This window comes from Neophocaena asiaeorientalis, unplaced genomic scaffold (genome assembly GCF_003031525.2).
Source record: "Neophocaena asiaeorientalis asiaeorientalis breed wild unplaced genomic scaffold, Neophocaena_asiaeorientalis_V1.1 scaffold174, whole genome shotgun sequence".
Classification (NCBI taxonomy): Eukaryota; Metazoa; Chordata; class Mammalia; order Artiodactyla; family Phocoenidae; genus Neophocaena; species Neophocaena asiaeorientalis.
In genome coordinates this window covers 6,075,834-6,093,832 of record NW_020174922.1, presented here as the reverse complement: position 1 = coordinate 6,093,832, position 17,999 = coordinate 6,075,834, and the positions used below count along the sequence as shown (strand labels likewise).

At 39.3% G+C, this 17,999-nt stretch overlaps 1 protein-coding gene across 1 annotated transcript in view; it reads right to left on the bottom strand.

The window, feature by feature from the left end:
• ADAMTSL1 (ADAMTS like 1) overlaps window positions 1–17,999 on the bottom strand; it is a 453,014-nt gene that overhangs the window by 264,656 nt on the left and 170,359 nt on the right. The window contains exons 6-7 of the mRNA XM_024760471.1: window positions 12,066–12,140; window positions 8,387–8,544 (exon numbers count right to left, since the gene is read on the bottom strand). Of these exons, the coding sequence (XP_024616239.1) occupies window positions 8,387–8,544; window positions 12,066–12,140 (233 nt within the window). The remainder of the gene's footprint in view (window positions 1–8,386; window positions 8,545–12,065; window positions 12,141–17,999) is intronic.

Below are 17,999 nucleotides of genomic sequence, written 5' to 3'. Positions count from 1 at the left end.
ACATTCTTTGGAAAGTTTTTTTTTTTTTTTTTTAAGCTCACAAAAGCTGATTGCTCTTTTGGGATGTGTGATTGTCATGCTGGAAAGCTATTAGAAGAGGACTCTCATTTGAACACAAGCTCCATTAAAAATAAAAAGACCAGAAAATTTGTTTAGATCTGGAGAGCCAGATTATTTTGCAGAGGTCCCTTTCGGGATGCTAGAAATTAAACTAAGCCCTAAGAAAGCGTGTGTGTGTTGGGGGTGGTGGTGCGGGAATCAAAATGAGGAGGATATAACATCTAAGTACTTGGAGAAACCTTGTTCTAGAATATCTACAGTGTCCGGGCTCATCTTTTGGCCTGCTTAAAGAGGCAAAAAATGGAACAGGTCCTTTTCTCAGCTGCCTGGGAATTACCAATAAAACCACCACATGCCTAAAGAGAAAGGCATGAATGTCAAGGAGTTTTAGCGTCAAGAGGGAGTGTTAGTAACTACCACGTTGAAGGAAAGAATACAAGCAGCTTAGAAAGAATATCGTTCTCAATGAGTTCAATGAAATGATGCATACTGACCACAAATGCAGAGACTCTATGCCTAGATTTGAAGAGACTGGAAAGAACACGGACATCTTATTTCAAACAGATGAAACCAATTATGGTGTATCCAAATCTCTGATCTCATAATCTTGCTTGGTTCCTTCCGCCCTGAAAGCACTCCTTCTCAAGAGTTGCCTTCTTTTAATAAGAACAGCTACAACTACCACAACAACCAGTACTTACTACATTCCTACCGTGTGCAGGGAACATTTTATTTATATTAAATTGAATCTTAAAACTACTCTGCATTATCGTCCACATTTACATTACAACGAAAAAGATGAGGCTCACAGGGGTTAAGTGACTAGCTCAAGGCAACACAGCAAGGAAACAGCAGAGCAGGGATTTGAATGCAGGTCTGCCTGTCTCTAAAGGTGCCATTCTAGGTGCCAAGCAATCCTATCAGTGTTGTGAAGATACAGACATGTATCTTTAGTGGTATCCTTGTAACTCTTCGCAGTATCTTCTTAATTTTCCATTTACATTTTAGAGTAGAAAAAATATTTAAAAAAAAAAAAAAGAAGAGGCTAACCGGATGCCTAACTTTGATGGCCTAAACTGTTTTGTACAGAGATGAACCACCGTGTTCCTCTTTCCTGGTTTTATTAATTCTGGGCTGCTGGGACTCTTTTTATCATTAGGTCTGGAGTTTCATAAACCCTAAATCCTCAAACATCAGATTTTGGTTCTCAAATGTACATTGAAAGCTTCAGTTTGACACATTAGAATTTGATTTTAGGGAACTAAACCATCTGGCATATGTAATTTTGACCTCTTCAAGTTAATAAGGAAAAAGAATGTTCCAAACCAAGTTTTTCTTCCTATGATTATAATGGTTCAGTGTTTCTGACTCTATATAATAACTTCTCACATTGAAAGTAAAGGAGAAGACAAAACTGGTCACTTTCCATAAGCTGATCACGCTGTCATGGTAGAGCTGCAGGGCGTACAAATATGTGCTTGGATAACTGGTAAGTTTTAAGTCCACGTAAAATCAAAGGAATCAAGGAGAGATTTCAGACTCACAAAAGACATCAAGCACACATAGGCTCTTGCAGATGAAGCACTATGAAATGCCATACTTTTCCTTCTCAGTGGGGAAAAGGGTAACTTGTGAGCCCTGGGATGTTTGCCAACTAGGTTCCTTTCTCTTTCGAATGTCGTAGAAACTTTCGCCCCAGAAGGACTGGCAGGGCAGCGGGCAGGCAGGGTTCTCTCAACCCGCCTTGCCGGCAGTTAAGTTGCTGCTCTGGCATGAGGAGAGGTGGACAAAAGGGAGCTGTGGGCAGACCTACCACTGTGAGTCACTGAGCTGGGACCCCCGGACCCACAATGGTATTCAACTTGGTCACCTGCTCTTAGGGCAGCCAGGGATGTCGTGACTTGGGAAGGCTTGGAAATGGTAGAAATAAATCAGTATGCCTGCTAGGGAGGGAATAAAATGGAAAAGAGGGGAATCTGTTTATTAAATGCCTCAGCCTCCTATACTTTAATTTGGGGTTGTTCTGGGGGCAGATGGTGATAGCAAATCCTCAAAAAACTGTAAAAATATTTTTAAATGCTTTTGTGGGCTTTGAAGAATATGCAACAGTAATCAGATCTTTCTTATTAGCATTTAGGTCATTACAAATACTTAATACTGATACAGTTGTTACTCTCTTGCCTTTCTCTTCCTCATTCTGTAAACTCCACGAAGGCACGTATCACTTATCTTGCTTATTGCTCTTTCTTCAGCATCATCTACAATGTTTAGCACACAGTAGGTGTCCAAACAATTGAATAAATGAATGCATGAATGAAAAAAACCAAATGAGTTATTTACTGACCACGGTCCTTTCAAGCACTTTTGGAATTGCAAACTATTATTTGTGACAAATTCTTGGAAGTGTTATCTTTTTATATACATCTTGCAGTTTTCTTGAAGATGTTAATAATCATTTCTTGTTGACAAAATTGATTATGTTGATAAATTTTATGAAAAGACGCAGTATTGTTACAACACAGCCCTCACCCAAAAGTACTTTTCACCCTCCTTTGAAGGTTATCTCTTTCGGCAGGATAGTGTATTGGAAAGGGCTTATAAAAATGCTAGTTATTATTGGAATAAAACACAGACTTCAATTTTCTACTGTGTTAACAGTTGGAAATGCTAAGATTAGAGGTTATTCAGTAAAAATAATGAAAAAAAAATTGGTAGCACCCAATTTTACTTTTACACTTCCTATAGAGTTTTCTAGTCCTCCTAAAATGCCAGACCTCAATATTGGGAGATACAGCATTTCAGCTCATAGGCCCTTGGCTCAGGGTTGCATGAGAGATGTTGGTTATGGATTTACTGCCCAAAGCCCTTGCGTATGGCAGTAGATCAGGGATGCTTCTTTGGAAATAATGAGTGTAATAATGTTGGCTAAGGAACAAAGAGGTGGAAGCAATGTGTCAGGACGAAGATGCTAGGCAGGGCAAACTAGAGTCTACTGGATGTGTTACAGGGAAGAACAAAATCTGACCACATGTTGGATCTGTTTCTTTTACTTTAACCTTTGCTTCCCGTTGCTTTCGCTCACTAAAAGAATACTGCCTGTACATAATGGCCTGCCTCGGGGAACCCTGCCCCTCTGCCTGAATGTTAAACCAAAGTGCCTTTGTTCAGGGAAACGTCCTGACCCTGTCTACCTGTGAATGGCTGCAAGAAAGAAGGAATTAACACATCCCCTCCCCGAGGCTGGCCACTCCAGGAGATATTTGCAAAACTTATGGCCTTTTTACTTTACTTCCCCACCTCCTCCCCCTCTCTGTTCTATTAAACAAACTGGCATCCAGACCCCCGATAAGATGGCTCTTCAGAGACACTACTCTGCCATCTTCTCCGTCGGCCGGCTTTCCGAATAAAGTTGTATTCCTTGCCTCGGCACCTCGTCTCCCGATTTATTGGCCTGTTGTGTGGCAAAAAGAGTGAGCTTAGACTGGGTAAGGGAAGGACTGTCTCAGTGCTGCGATGCAGAAGGAGGGCAGAAAAGAAATGAGCAGAGTGGAGCCAGCGGGGCTAGGACTGGGCAGGGGTCTGCCTCTCTCAGCATCACAGAAAGGTGAGGGGTTGGTTCTCTGACTCTGTATCTTAAACCTAGCTGTTGCACTTGTAGAACAATGCGTGAAACCCAACAAGAAATGCAGGGTATTGTAATCAGCTCAGTCCTAAACTCTTGGAATCGATTAGCATAAAGGAGCATGTTTATTGGGGGAATGAAATCACTATTTATTACATGCTTCTTTCTTCCCTATAGTTAATTTAGACTTTTCCGCTCGAGAATGTCTGGCTTACAACAATGATTTTCCCTTTGTATGAACATAGGTTGACCAGTATGGGGTCCATCTAGAGACAGGCTGAGTGGCACGGTGAAATCAACTGGGAATTAAACATTTGCCAAAGCTCAGCCTCCACCAGAGAAAAGAATCGGTGATTTCAATCCTACCTGAGATTCACAGGATGCCCAAGTCTCACAAAGCGTGTGTTCGTCACATTAGCTTGTAGCAAGCATCTATAGCGTTTACTATCCATCTTAATTTGGTACTTAACGATATGCACCACTATTTCAAAATTTCCTATTCAGTGTTTTATCTGTCAAATGGCATTATGAGCTAGGAGAGGGCAGATATCATATTTCGAAATCAATCTGCCCCACGCATGAAAGCATCTCCTGAAAGAAGAATATACATGGAAGTTCTATAAACTTACTTGATGAAGTGAACTCTCATAACTTGGCATGTGTGATTTCTGTCCAAGGCCCCCTCCTATTGTGTCCCCTTTAATAAAAACAGTTCTGGGGTGTGCTGAATTATGTACAGGGTAATGCTCCAGGCTGTCCAGAAAAAAATAGGAAGGCATCATCTCTGCCTAATGCCCTAACTTTGAGAATAGAAACCAGCAGCTTTCTATTCCCTAGAGTACTTAGGCAAAAATTGGGATAATGCCAATCTTCCTAACCAAATTCCCCAACTATGGAAGTGTAATGCATTTAGAAAATTATCCTCTGTAGGAAATAACTGTTCTCTGATTGTCAGTGCATGAATTGTGAATCGGTGTTCTTAGCTCTGAATACGCTGATGGTTTACTATTATGCTGTGTATTTCTGCTACTTTGGTGGCTTAGGTACTCATTAATCACTTTTCTCTCCAGCTAATATGGCTTTCTTAAATTTTAAAAATGGGCACAAACTAAGTATGTATAAATATACCTTAGCTGCCTTCACAAGTAGAGCTAAGTTCAATGTTCGAATAAAGACTGGCCTATGACCAAAAAAACCCCTCTTCTAATCTGGGAAGGTCCTTATCTTTCACTGAGTCAGTAGCTTCAGAAAAGATGCACATGACTTGGTAAGAGAAGAAGAGTATGCTAAGCCAGACAATCATCTAGCCAATAGCCAATCACCCCTAACAATTAATGTGATTATAGGTGTCACAGCCAGGCTATGCCCACCTGTATGTGTCTTAGAGCTATACCTGCCGAACTGTTCCTGGGTACCACTTGTAAATCAATCAGCCTCTGTAAATCAATCAGCCTCTGACTGTCTTCAGAGAAGCAGTTTTCTGCCATTGTGTAGACAGAGTATCGTGATAAGTCTGACTGGAAGTTAAAACATTTGAAAAAGATGGAAAGGAAGTCACTTGGTTCTGTTTGCTTTTATACACACTATCTCATTCAATTCCTTACAAAGGCTCTATGGGGGGAGATTTTATTACCATTTTTCAAATGAGGAAATAGGCTCAAGGAGGTGAAACAACATACTCAAGGTCACACCCCCAGAAAGTAGGAGAATATACAAAATTCTAGAGTGTTTATCCTTTTTACCCCTCTACACTAGCATTGCCAAAAATGTATAGCCAGTGTATGAAGTACAAATTTTTGGAAGACATGTTCCCGTAGGAGGTAAGATGAGTGTTTAGTCCATTTTTAAAGGCGGCCAGGAAAAGAGATTCCAAAAATAATTTTGGAACCAATCGCAATATATAAGAATTCTCACTGTGAGAAAATCTTCCTTACGTGCAAAAAAGTCTTTTCCTTTTAAATAAACAAAAATGGTACTTTGGCAATAAACTTCCAAGGAGATGTTGATAAATGACCATTCTGATCCCTATGCATTTCATTTAGAAGGGAAGTTGTTACTTAAATTAATGTATAATGCAAAAGAGATTATACTTTGAATGACACTGAAAACTGAATTACAAACTATGTGTGTAATTTCTAAGCACCTAAATCATAAAAGATGGCAAATAAGCAAATGGCAATCTTTCATTTTCAGCTATTTCCTGGGGAAAATTAAGGGAGAAAATGTTGCTTTATTACAAATCACTGGCAAAAAAGGTAATTTTCTTCTTTTTCCCTGTATCTCCTTACATTATCTGGCTCATTTTCAAGTTTGAGTAAAAGTATTTAAAAATTATATAATCTATTTTAGAATAACTTTATATTTATTTGATCCTGATATTTTCTAATGAAACCTTAATCTCCTCTCATTTGCAACCTGAACCTAGGTCACCAAAGAGGATATAATGCAAAAGACAGTAAAATGATAGCTCAGCCTGTTCCTGAAAGAAGATATGTACAGGTGCTAAGAATCTAGAAAAGCATCAAAAAGTTCCTCAAAGTTCATTTTTCCTTTAATATGTACATTTATACATAGAAGAAAAAATACCCTCGTAGAAGCAACACAGAATACTAAAAAGAGTTTTGAGCCAGAAGTAGAGACATGATCTTTGGTCCCGGCTTGTCACTGGTGTGAGCTAGGGCACACCACTCAACTTCCCTCAGATTCAGTGTCCTTTCAGGAAGGATAAAGATGTCACATCTGTCCCACTTCAGCAACTGCCATGTGGTAAAAGTCCCTCATTCATCCAGCACTTGTCAGGCTTTTTACGGAGATATGAAGACAGGTATGATTCTGCCCCTGCCCTTGAGGAACATGAAGAGGGGAGGTGTGATGGAAACTGGAATTTGAGGTCAAGTCATAGAATGCTTCTGAAAGGAGAAAGTCCTGAAGTACAAGTATGAGTTAGTGAAGAAAATGGGGGAACAAAAGATAAGAGCATCGCAGACAGAGGACACAGCCTTACGCAAAGGTAATGCGTTATGTGAGTGCAAGATGTTGGGGGACTTGCCAGTCATTCAGTTGACTGAAACAGAGAGGAAAAGTCAAAGCTGAGGTTGGAAAGGTAGACAGAATCCAGATTATTGAGAGTAACAGATGCTGGGCTATGGATTTGCATTTTAATCCCAAAGCAATGAGTGGAGGTGAGGGGCAACGCAGGAGCACGAATAGGGGAAACTCACTCCGGTTTTTGGAAAACTCACTCTGAAGGTAACATGGACAATGGGTCAGAGGCTGGGAAGTTAATTCAGAGCCCATCGCATTAGTTCAGGTGAGAAATTCAAAGACCTAACCTAAGACAGTGGTGGCAAGGATGGAGAAGAAAGAACAGTCTTCAGAGATGGTATGGAGGTAGAGCTGACAAAGTTTAATGTCTAACTAGAGGTGTATAGGAGAAGGGAATTGGTGTGAATCAGAGGTTTCTGATTTGGCTGGGTAAATAGTGTATTGTTCCACAAGATAAGAATTAAAGAAGATGAAGTAGGTTTTTGGGGCTAGACAAGTCCAATTTTGGACACACTGAGCTCACTGTACCTGTGGGTGATGTGCAGAAGGCAGCTGGACATATGAAATGCATTTGACAATTCTGTGAACTGTTCAAATATGGACGATATTACTTGAAATCCATTCTATATTTTCAGTATGTGTATTAACTCTAGAAAATTACTAGGGAAATTAGTAAAAGTGGTTTATTCTAAGGGCTTCAAGAAATTAAGGCATCTCTCATTCTTTTACTGTATTTGTTTGTTCAACTGAAATTATTTAACTACCTACCTCATCACTTCTATTGGGAGCTATCTCTGATGGTTTGTGGCTTCTTGTTCATGGTCATGTAACTGGCATCTGGACTGGATTAAAGGGGCTACCATGCAGATGGAGACAGAGGACGGACTCTGGAACCCTTCTTCCATGCAGCCTCACTGCCTATCACATTTCCAACATGCATCCTTACTTCCAGCTGCCATGGGATCATCAAGCCTTAGCTTAAATCAAATGTCCTCTGGCTCCAGATCCTATGATGAGAAATTTATGGAGTCCTGGACACATTACAAGTTCTACAGCTTTACAGCTGAAATCCTTCAGGTCCTTCTGACCTACTGAAGGCAAAAATATGCTTTATTTTTACTGGTATTCCCAAACGGTCTTCTAGTGTGTACATTTTTCCTACAGAACGTGTATGTTGCTTCCAGCAATGTGTTTTATATTACCTTGAAGAGTAGGGAAGCTCTGACAGAAGGAAACAACTCGGTATTGCTGCCAGTAGAAGAGGGAAAAAAACCTTGCAACTGGAAGCGTGATCAAGCCTATGGATCATTAATTAATCTTTCGCTTTGACAGCAGATACCTTATGTGAGTCAACGACTGTATCCTAAGTTGTTTTAAAAACAGTTTATATCCCTCAACTAATGATATGTTGGCTTTTTGAGTGGGGTCTTTTTATTAACTTATACACACACAAATATATATATTTTTTTCCTAGAACCTTAATATTTTTGCATGTTCTTATAAAGTCTAGGATGTAGCTCAACATCCTTGAATTAAACATTTCCTGGATAACAAGCTTTCCACATCTATGTCAAAACCTAAAGTCTCTCTCTCTTCAGGGGATTATAAGTAACACCAGTTCGGAGGTAGCTCGAAAACAAAGTACCTAAATGGGCTTACCTTGACAATGAAATCTGCTGTAAGTGGTCCAGCCATTCTCAGTATCTCTTTGTCTGGAAAATTTTGGAAGTCCACACTAGAATTGTCCACAAGAAAGATGCCTGTAGAGCTGAGACTGTTTTCACCTTTAGCCCCCTGGAGGGTTTTGGTTTCCAGATCTACATAATCAAACACATGAAGAGGAGAGAAAGATGTTCCCAGGGCTACCACAGACCACATGCAAGCACATCTCATGCAAAAGAACTTTGTCAGGGAGAAGTATTATTCTTTATATGGCTGACATAATTGAAATGTGATAGAAACAAAATATATGGGCACCTCTGGATCACAGAGGAATTTATGCAGCAAATGAAGTTATTTTAAAACTCATTAGCCAAGCATTCAGGGCTCCCTGTCAAGAAATCTTTGATTCCCTGGATGACTTCCTTTGGGTACCTTACTTTACCACAGTCCTATTCTTTTGACTAAACCATCTCCCATACATATCTTATTGATTTAAGGCTTTATGGCCCTCCGTCTAGAATACCCTGAAGTTTCCCTTTTGCTCTATGAGGCCCAGGGTGCCTCTCTGAGTTCCTTCAGCACTCATTGTGAGACTTGATATTCATTTTGTATTTATTTATACTTTCTGGTTACTTACTGAATTGTGCTATTGCTCAAAATAAAGAAACTATAGTGACTTAAGGACAGGGAACTAACTATCCTCTTTACTTGTCTTTCTTTTTAAAATCCTTTTTATTACTTCACTCAGTCTTATATACACATATGATATTTCACAAGAACTCAAGACAGAGAGAGGAACTTGATCCCTGGAGCACTCCGATCTGAATTTGCCCGATGACAAAGCCTAGGAAGCATCTTTTGTTTTAGGAAATCAGAGCATGCTGAGGATGAGGGTAATTATGATATATATATCTCAAAGTAGGTTAAGTTCTCATGTGATTGAGTATTTTAGAATAATTGCCTCCTGTGTGATGAAAGACGGACAGACTAAGTCTAACGATGGTTTGTAAAACTTGCACAAGGACCCTTGGTTTTGGCAGGGGTTCTTTAGCAGAAAGATGGGGTGCCTGGGTAGGGATCTGGGTCTCCTACCCACATTCAATCAGAATGACTCCCCTCTTATGTGTTTTACAGATTGAGGTTTTGGGGTTAAGGACAATTTTAAGGTCTCTGGAGGCACTAAGGTACCTAATGTATTTGCACTAAATTATTCTAGATGTTGTCTACTTCAAGTTCTCTACTAGAAGGAATACCAACAGGTAGAAAATGCTGGTGTCCAATTAAATGCCCATGCCCCTCAGATGAAGTCCTGTAGCCTTTCTCTGGGAGTAGGTCTGGCTTTCCTCCCCTGTCCCAGGGCTGACAGGACCTCACAGAATAAAAGGCACATTGAGAGAACGCTGGAGTGGGAGAACCACAGTGGTTGTCATCAGAGGAAAGCAGCAGCATCTCTGTATCTCCTTCCTCTAGCCTTCACTCCTTGAGCTGCCTTCCATGTATTTGCACTCATTTGCGGAAGTATCTCCAGAACATTAAATTAACCTAGTTTTGGAAAACTCTTGGAGGTCTAAGCCTGAGCATCTGATTCAATTTTATCACCAGACCTCCCAGAAGTACCTCCCAGGTACTTCTGATTAAAGATGAGCTGGACCTGGACAGATGGTCTACTCTTCTCGTTTGGCCGTCCTCAACTCTTGCTGAGGTTGGTCCCATACTGGGCCAGCTTCTGGGAGTGAAGGTAAAAGGGTTGCCAGACAAACAAGGCATCATTTATCTACACTTTCATTTTGCTGAGTTATATTCCAAATATAAAAACAAAGTAGAAAAAAAAATAGAAACTTCCTTGGCTATACAAATGTTACCAACAGTATGCCTTTTGAAGGAAAAAGCAGATTCCATTTTGCTTTTAGTCATTTATGACTATCAGCTGACACTTTACCTATCAAATCCTTAGAGCAATTAAACCAAACAAGGCCAATTCTTCAGCTTCTCCGTGATCACATAATTAAGAAGTCCGGGAGGCTAGACTAATTCATTTATAAAAATGAATCCTCTTTACTAATTCATAATAATCATAACCTAAGTCTGGGAGGCTAGACTAATTCATTTACAAAAATGCATTTTCCTCTTACACCTCTTCCCTTGGGTTCTTTCTTTTGCAATGATGAGTAAGTCACCCACTTGATGATGCATTAGTCTGGATGTTTTATTTTAGCCTCTCACTGCACAGAAAAATACTGTTTCTGACTGAGGTTGTTACACCAGCAGTTAATTCTGTCCAATTCTTAAGAGGAAAAACAAATCATTTGAATGGTAACAGTGTACACACATATATCATCCTTTGACACATGAGCAATATATTTTTGGGGGATGTTCAGGGTTAGAAAAGCACTTGGATCCATATAACATGGCTTCTCAGCATCTTTTGACCTCGCCTGAACTGTACTTTACTTATTCCTTTATGTCACATGAACTCTCAAAGCCCACCTTTCCCATGATATGTACTTATTTTTATTTTTAGAAAGGCTTCTGTCAGCTATCTGAACTTTCACAGGCTCCAATTTATCTCCCTCCAGTTTGTCTTTTTGGAATGATTTCATTTATAATCCAATTGCCAAAAGATAATGCATGCTACCTAAATTGGCTTCTTAGGCATGTGTGTGGGAGGGAAGAGAGAGCAGAAGATGATAGATGGCTTTGGAGGAACCTAGGAAAAATCATAGCGGAGGAGATCAGAAATGCTCAAGGGACCAAGTGAAGTGAAGTCTTTCAGTGAAAGTGAATTTTGCAGAAAAAGCTAACATATCCTCTCCTACCCTTCCCTGGTTAATAGTCTATAATTTTCTGCTTGTAATTTACAGGTCTATATCTAAACAGCACTACATGGTAATAAAAAAAAGATGTGGCTGTGTACTGCTGGCTTGCCATGACTGAAGATCAATTCTTGCACAAACTCTGGTGGGACCATGCTACCATTTGTTCTTTGGGGTTACGATTACCCTTCAATCTTGAATTCCAAAAGCTATCTTCAAGACGTTAGGGTCTTGCATTATCTTTACGATATGGGATGCTTAACTAGACCACATGGTTCTCTTCAAATGCCACAGCGTAAAGGCTGTTTGGAGTTTCTGTGTTCCCCTGAATTGATAAAGTAATGGAGCCTAAGAGTAGGAATTAAAAGAGAAAGAATGAAGGAGAGGGAGGGAAGGTTGAAAAGAAGAAGAAAAAAGAAAGAGGTGAGGCAAGGAAAACATTGAGAATGACTGGAGAGGAAGAAGAGAGAGAATGAGAAATAATATTCACAAAATCATAAACATGTGATTAACTCATGAACACCCTATTGGAAACAATAATTTTGTATCTTTCAGGATGACTGGCTGGAGGTAATTACCACAGACGTCTCTGCTGTCTCCTAGGCAACCAAAAGATAAATAGAAGCATTCAAAATACCATATTATGATAGAAGATTAAGATTTGTATTTCTAAATCTTAATCTTTTCTGGAAACAAAAAGTAAATAATAATGATGTATATGTATAACTGATTCACTTTGTTACAAAGCAGAAACTAACACACCATTGTAAAGCAATTATACTCTAATAAAGATGTAATAAATACATAAATAAATAATGACTAAAATTCCCAATACCCAAAGGACAACAACAGAGTTTACTTACACAAGTGGTCAGGTCCTTTTAAGATAAGGCGAATATGTCTGCTTCCATACGGAATAGCAACCACTGTGTCATCCACTAGAGAGAAATGAAGCAGTCTTAAAGCACATAATTTTATACAAAATTACTGATTATCTCCTATATAAATGCACTGATTTACATACACTCCCAAACAATAATCTTTTAAAATAGTGGTTACAATGTGAACACCAATATGTGGGAATCAAAATTTCCACTTTCTTCAAAATAAAATATACTGAAAAAGCTGGTCACTGGCTAACTCATGGGGGATCTGGCCTTCGAAAAAACACATGAATTTTGATACATTAAAAATGAATTTGTTGGGCTTCCCTGGTGGCACAGTGGTTGAGAGTCTGCCTGCCGATGCAGGGGACATGGGTTCGTGCCCTGGTCCGGGAAGATCCCACACGCCACAGAGCGGCTAGGCCCGTGAGCCATGGCTGCTGAGCCTGCACGTCCAGAGCCTGTGCTCCACGATGGGAGAGGCCACAACAGTGAGAGGACCACGTACCACAAAAAAAAAAAAAAAAAAAGTTTGAAAGTGTTCATTTCTGTTCATTTTAAAACCCAATCTTAAATCCTCAGATTTCTCTAGACTGGAGCAATTGTGTAAAATTACAAAAAGAAAATAACTTTTAATGCTCAAAGAAGGACTTTATTATAACAAAATCTGGATATTGCTCTAGCAAAGTAACTGTCTTGGATGAGCAGGATAGTTAAGAATAGAAGACAACCTCTGGCCCTGCCAAGACCACGTCCTGCCCGATTTCAGATACTCAGACTCCAACTTTACTTTCACCTATGTTGGTGGACCCAAAAGATGGGCATGTCTCAAATATTTGAGGAGGACTTTCAAGATGGTGGAGGAGTAAGATGTATAGAGATCACCGTCCTCCCGACAAATACATCAAAAATACATCTACATGTGGAACAACTCCTACAGAACACCTACTGAATGTGAACAGAAGACCTCAGACTTCCCAAAAGGGTCTTGGTGCTCCGACCAGGTGTCAGCTCTGAGCCTCTGAGGTGAGAGAGCCGAGTTCAGGACACTGGACCACCAGAGACCTCCCAGCCCCATGTAATATCAATCAGTGAGAGCTCTCCCAGAGATCTCTGTCTCAATGCTAAGAACCAGCTCCACTCAATAACCAGCAAGCTCCAGAGCTGGACACCCCATGCCAAACAACTAGCAAGACAGGAACACAACCAGACCCATTAGCAGAGAGGCTGCCTAAAATCATACTAAGTTCACAGACACCCCAAAACACACCACTGGACACGGTCCTGCCCATCAGAAAGACAAGATCCAGCCTCATTCACTGGAACACAGGCACCAGTCCCCTCCACCAGGAAGCCTACACAACCCACTGAACCAACCTTACCCACCGGGGGCAGACACCCAAAACAACGGGAATTACGAACCTGCAGCCTGCAAAAAGGAGACTCCAAACACAGTAAGTTGAGCAAACTAAGAAGACAGAGAAATACACAGCAGATGAAGGAGCAAGGTAAAAACCCACCAGAGCAAACAAATGAAAAGGAAATACTCAGTCTACCTGAAAGAGAATTCAGAGTAATGATAGTAAAGATGATTCAAGATCTTGGAAACAGAATGGAGAAAATACAAGAAACGTTTAACAAGGACCTAGAAGAACTAAAGAGCAAACAAAAAATGATGAACAACACAATAAATGAAATTAAAAATTCTCTAGAAGGAATCAAGAGCAGAAGAACTAAGGCAGAAGAACTAATAAGTGACCTGGAAGATAAAGAGTGGAAATAACAACCACAGAGAAGAATAAAGAAAAAACAATGAAAAGACTTGAGGGTAGTCTCAGAGACCTCTGGGACAACACTAAACATACCAACATTCGAATTATAGGGGTCCTAGAGAAGAAGTGAAAAAGAAAGCGTCAGAGAAAATATTTGAAGAGATTATAGTTGAAAACTTCCCTAACACAGGAAAGGAAAGAGCCAATCAAGTCCAGGAAGCACAGAGAGTCCCATACAGGATAAATCCAAGGAGAAACACGCCAAGACACATATTAATCAAACTATCAAAAATTAAATTAAGAAAAAATATTAAAAGCAGCAAGGGAAAAGCAACAAATAACATACAAGGGAATCTTAAGGGGATTCAGCTTAACAGCTGATCATTCAGCAGAAACTCTGCAAGCCAGAAGGGAGTGGAAGGACGTATTAAAAGTGATGAAAGGGAAGAACCTACAACCAAGGTTACTCTACCCAGCGAGGATCTCGTTCAGATTCGACGGAGAAATTAAAACCTTTACAGACAAGAGAAAGCTCAGAGAATTCAGCACCACCAAACCAGCTTTACAACAAATGCTAAATGAACTTCTCTAGGCAGGAAACACAGGAGTGGGAAAAGACCTACAATACAAACCCAAACAAATAGAAAAATGGTAATAGGAACATATCGATAATTACCTTAAATGTAAATGGATTAAATGCTCCAACCAAAAGACACAGACTGGCTGAATAGATATAAAAACAAGACCTGTATATATGCTGTCTACAAGAGACCCACTGCAGACCCAGGGACACATGCAGACTGAAAGTGAGGGGATGGAAGAAGATATTCCATGCAAATGGAAAATGAAAGAAAACTGGAGCAGCAATTCCCATATCAAACAAAATATACTTTAAAATAAAGACTATTACAAGAGACAAAGAAGGGCACGACATAATGATCAAGGGAACAACCCAAGAAGAAGATATAACGATTGTAAATATTTATGCACTCAACATAGGAGCACCTCAATGCATAAGGCAAATGCTAACAGCCATAATGGGGAAATCGACAGTAACACAATCATAGTAGGGTACTTTAACACCTCACTTTCACCAATGGACAGATCATCAATGAAAATAAATAAGGAAACACAAGCTTTAAATGATACATTAAACAAGATGGACTTAATTGATGTTTACAGGACATTCCATCCAAAAACAGCAGAATACACTACCTTCTCAAATGCTCATGGAACATTCTCCAGGATAGATCATATCTTGGGTCACAAATCAAGCCTCAGTAAATTTAAGAAAATTGAAATCATATCAAGTATCTTTTCTGACCACAATGCTATGAGACTAGACATCAATTACAGGAAAAAAATCTGTAAAAAATACAAACACATGGAGGCTAAACAATATGCTACTAAATAAACAAGAGACCACTGAAGAAATCAAAGTGGAAATCAAAAAATACTTAGAAACAAATGACAATGAAAACACGATGATGAAAAACCTAAGGGAGGAAGCAAAAGCAGTTCTAAGAGGGAAGTTTATAGCTATACAAGCCTACCTCAAGAAACAAGAAAAATCTGAAACAAACAACCTAACTTTACACCTAAAGCAATTAGAGAAAGAGCAACAAAAAAAATCCAAAGTTAGCAGAAGGAAAGAAAACAAAAAAGTCAGATCAGAAGTAAATGAAAAAGAAATGAAGGAAACCATAGCAAAGACCAATAAAACTAAAAGCTGGTTCTTTTTTATTTATTATTTTTTTTTGCAGTATGCGGGCCTCTCACTGTTGTGGCCTCTCCTGTTGCGGAGCCCAGGCTCTGGACACACAGGCTCAGCGGCCATGGCTCACGGGCCCAGCTGCTCCGCAGCATGTGGGATCTTCCCGGACCGGGGCACAAACCCGCATCTCCTGCATCGGCAGGTGGACTCTCAACCACTGTGCCACCAGGGAAGCCCTAAAAGCTGGTTCTTTGAGAAGATAAACAAAATTGATAAACAATTAGCCAGACCCATCAAGAAAAAAAGAGAGAAGACTCAAATCCACAGAATTAGAAATAGAAAAGGAGAAGTAACAACTGACACTGCAGAAATAGAAAGGATCATGAGAGATTACTACAAGCAACTCTATGCCAATAAAATGGACAACCTGGAAGAAATGGATAAATTCTTAGAAAAGCACAATCTTCTGAGACTGAACCAGGAAGAAATAGGAAATATAAACAGACCAATCACAAGCACTGAAATTGAAACTGTGATTAAAAATCTTCCAACAAACAAAAGTCCAGGACCAGATGGCTTCACAGGCAAATTCTATCAAACTTTTAGAGAAGAGCTAACACCTATCCTTCTCAAACTCTTCCAAAATATAGCAGAGGGAGGAACACTCTCAAACTCATTTTACGAGACCACCATTACCCTAATACCAAAACCAGACAAAGAAGTCACAAAAAAGGAAAACTACAGGCCAATATCACTGATAAACATAGATGCAAAAATCCTCAACAAAATACTAGCAAACAGAATCCAACAGCACATTAAAAGGATCATACACCATGATCAAGTGGGGTTTATCCCAGGAATGCAAGGATTCTTCAATATATGCAAATCAACCAATGTGACAAACCATATTAACAAATTGAAGGATAAAAACCACATGATAATCTCAGTAGATGCAGAAAAAGCTTTTGACAAAATTCAACACCAACTTATGATAAAAACGCTCCAGAAAGCAGGCATAGAGGGAACTTACCTCAACATAACAAAGGCCATATATGACAAACCCACAGCCAACATGATTCTCAACGGAAAAACTGAAACCATTTGCACTAAGATCAGGAACAAAACAAGGGTGCCCACTCTCACCACTATTATTCAACATGGTTTTGGAAGTTTTAGCCACAGCAATCAGAGAAGAAAAAGAAATAAAAGGAATACAAGTCAGAAAAAAAGAAGTAAACCTGTCACTGTTTGCAGATGACATGACACTATACAGAGAGAATCCTAAAGATGCTACCAGAAAACTACTAGAGCTAATCAATGAATTTGGTAGAGTAGCAGGATACAAAATTAATGCACAGAAATCTTTTGCATTCCTATACACGGATGACGAAAAATCTGGAAGAGAAATTAAACATTCCCATTTACCATTGCAACAAAAAAATAAAATACCCAGGAATAAACCTACCTAAGGACACAAAAGACTTGTATGCAGAAAACTATAAGACACTGATGAAAGAAATGAAAGATGATACAAACAGATGGAGAGATATACCATGTTCTTGGATTGGAAGAATCAACATTATGAAAATGACTATACTACCCGAAGCAATCTACAGATTCAATGCCATACTTATCAAACTACCACTGGCATTTTTCACAGAACTAGAACAAAAAATTTCACAATCTGTATGGAAACACAAAAGACCTCGAAGAGTCGAAGCAATCTTGAGAAAGGAAAACAGAACTGGAGGAATCAGGCTCCCGGACTTCAGACTATACTACAGAGCTACAGTAATCAAGACAGTATGGTACTGGAACAAGAACACAAATATAGATCAATGGAACAGGATAGAAAGTCAGAGATAAACCCATGCACATATGGTCACCTTATCATTAATAAAGGAGGAAGAATACACAATGGACAAAAGACAGCTCTTCAATTGTGGTGCTGTGAAAACTGGACAGCTGGATGTAAAAGAATGAGATTAGAACACTCCCTAACACCATACACAAAAATAAACTCAAAATGGACTAAAGACCTAAATGTAAGGCCAGACACTATAAAACTCTTAGAGGAAAACACAGGCAGAACACTCTATGACATAAATCACAGCAAGATCCTTTTTGACCCACCTCCTAGAGAAATGGAAATAAAAACAAAAATAAACAAATGGGACCTAATGAAACTTAAAAGCTTTTGCACAGCAAAGGAAACCATAAACAAGACGAAAAGACAACCCTCAGAATGGAAGAAAATATTTGCAAATGAAGCAACTGACAAAGGATTAATCTCCAAAATATACAAGCAGCTCATGCAGCTCAATATAAAAAATAATAAAAAAACCCAATCCAAAAATGGGCAGAAGACCTAAACAGACATTTCTCCAAAGATATAGAAATTGCCAACAAACACATGAAAGGATGCTC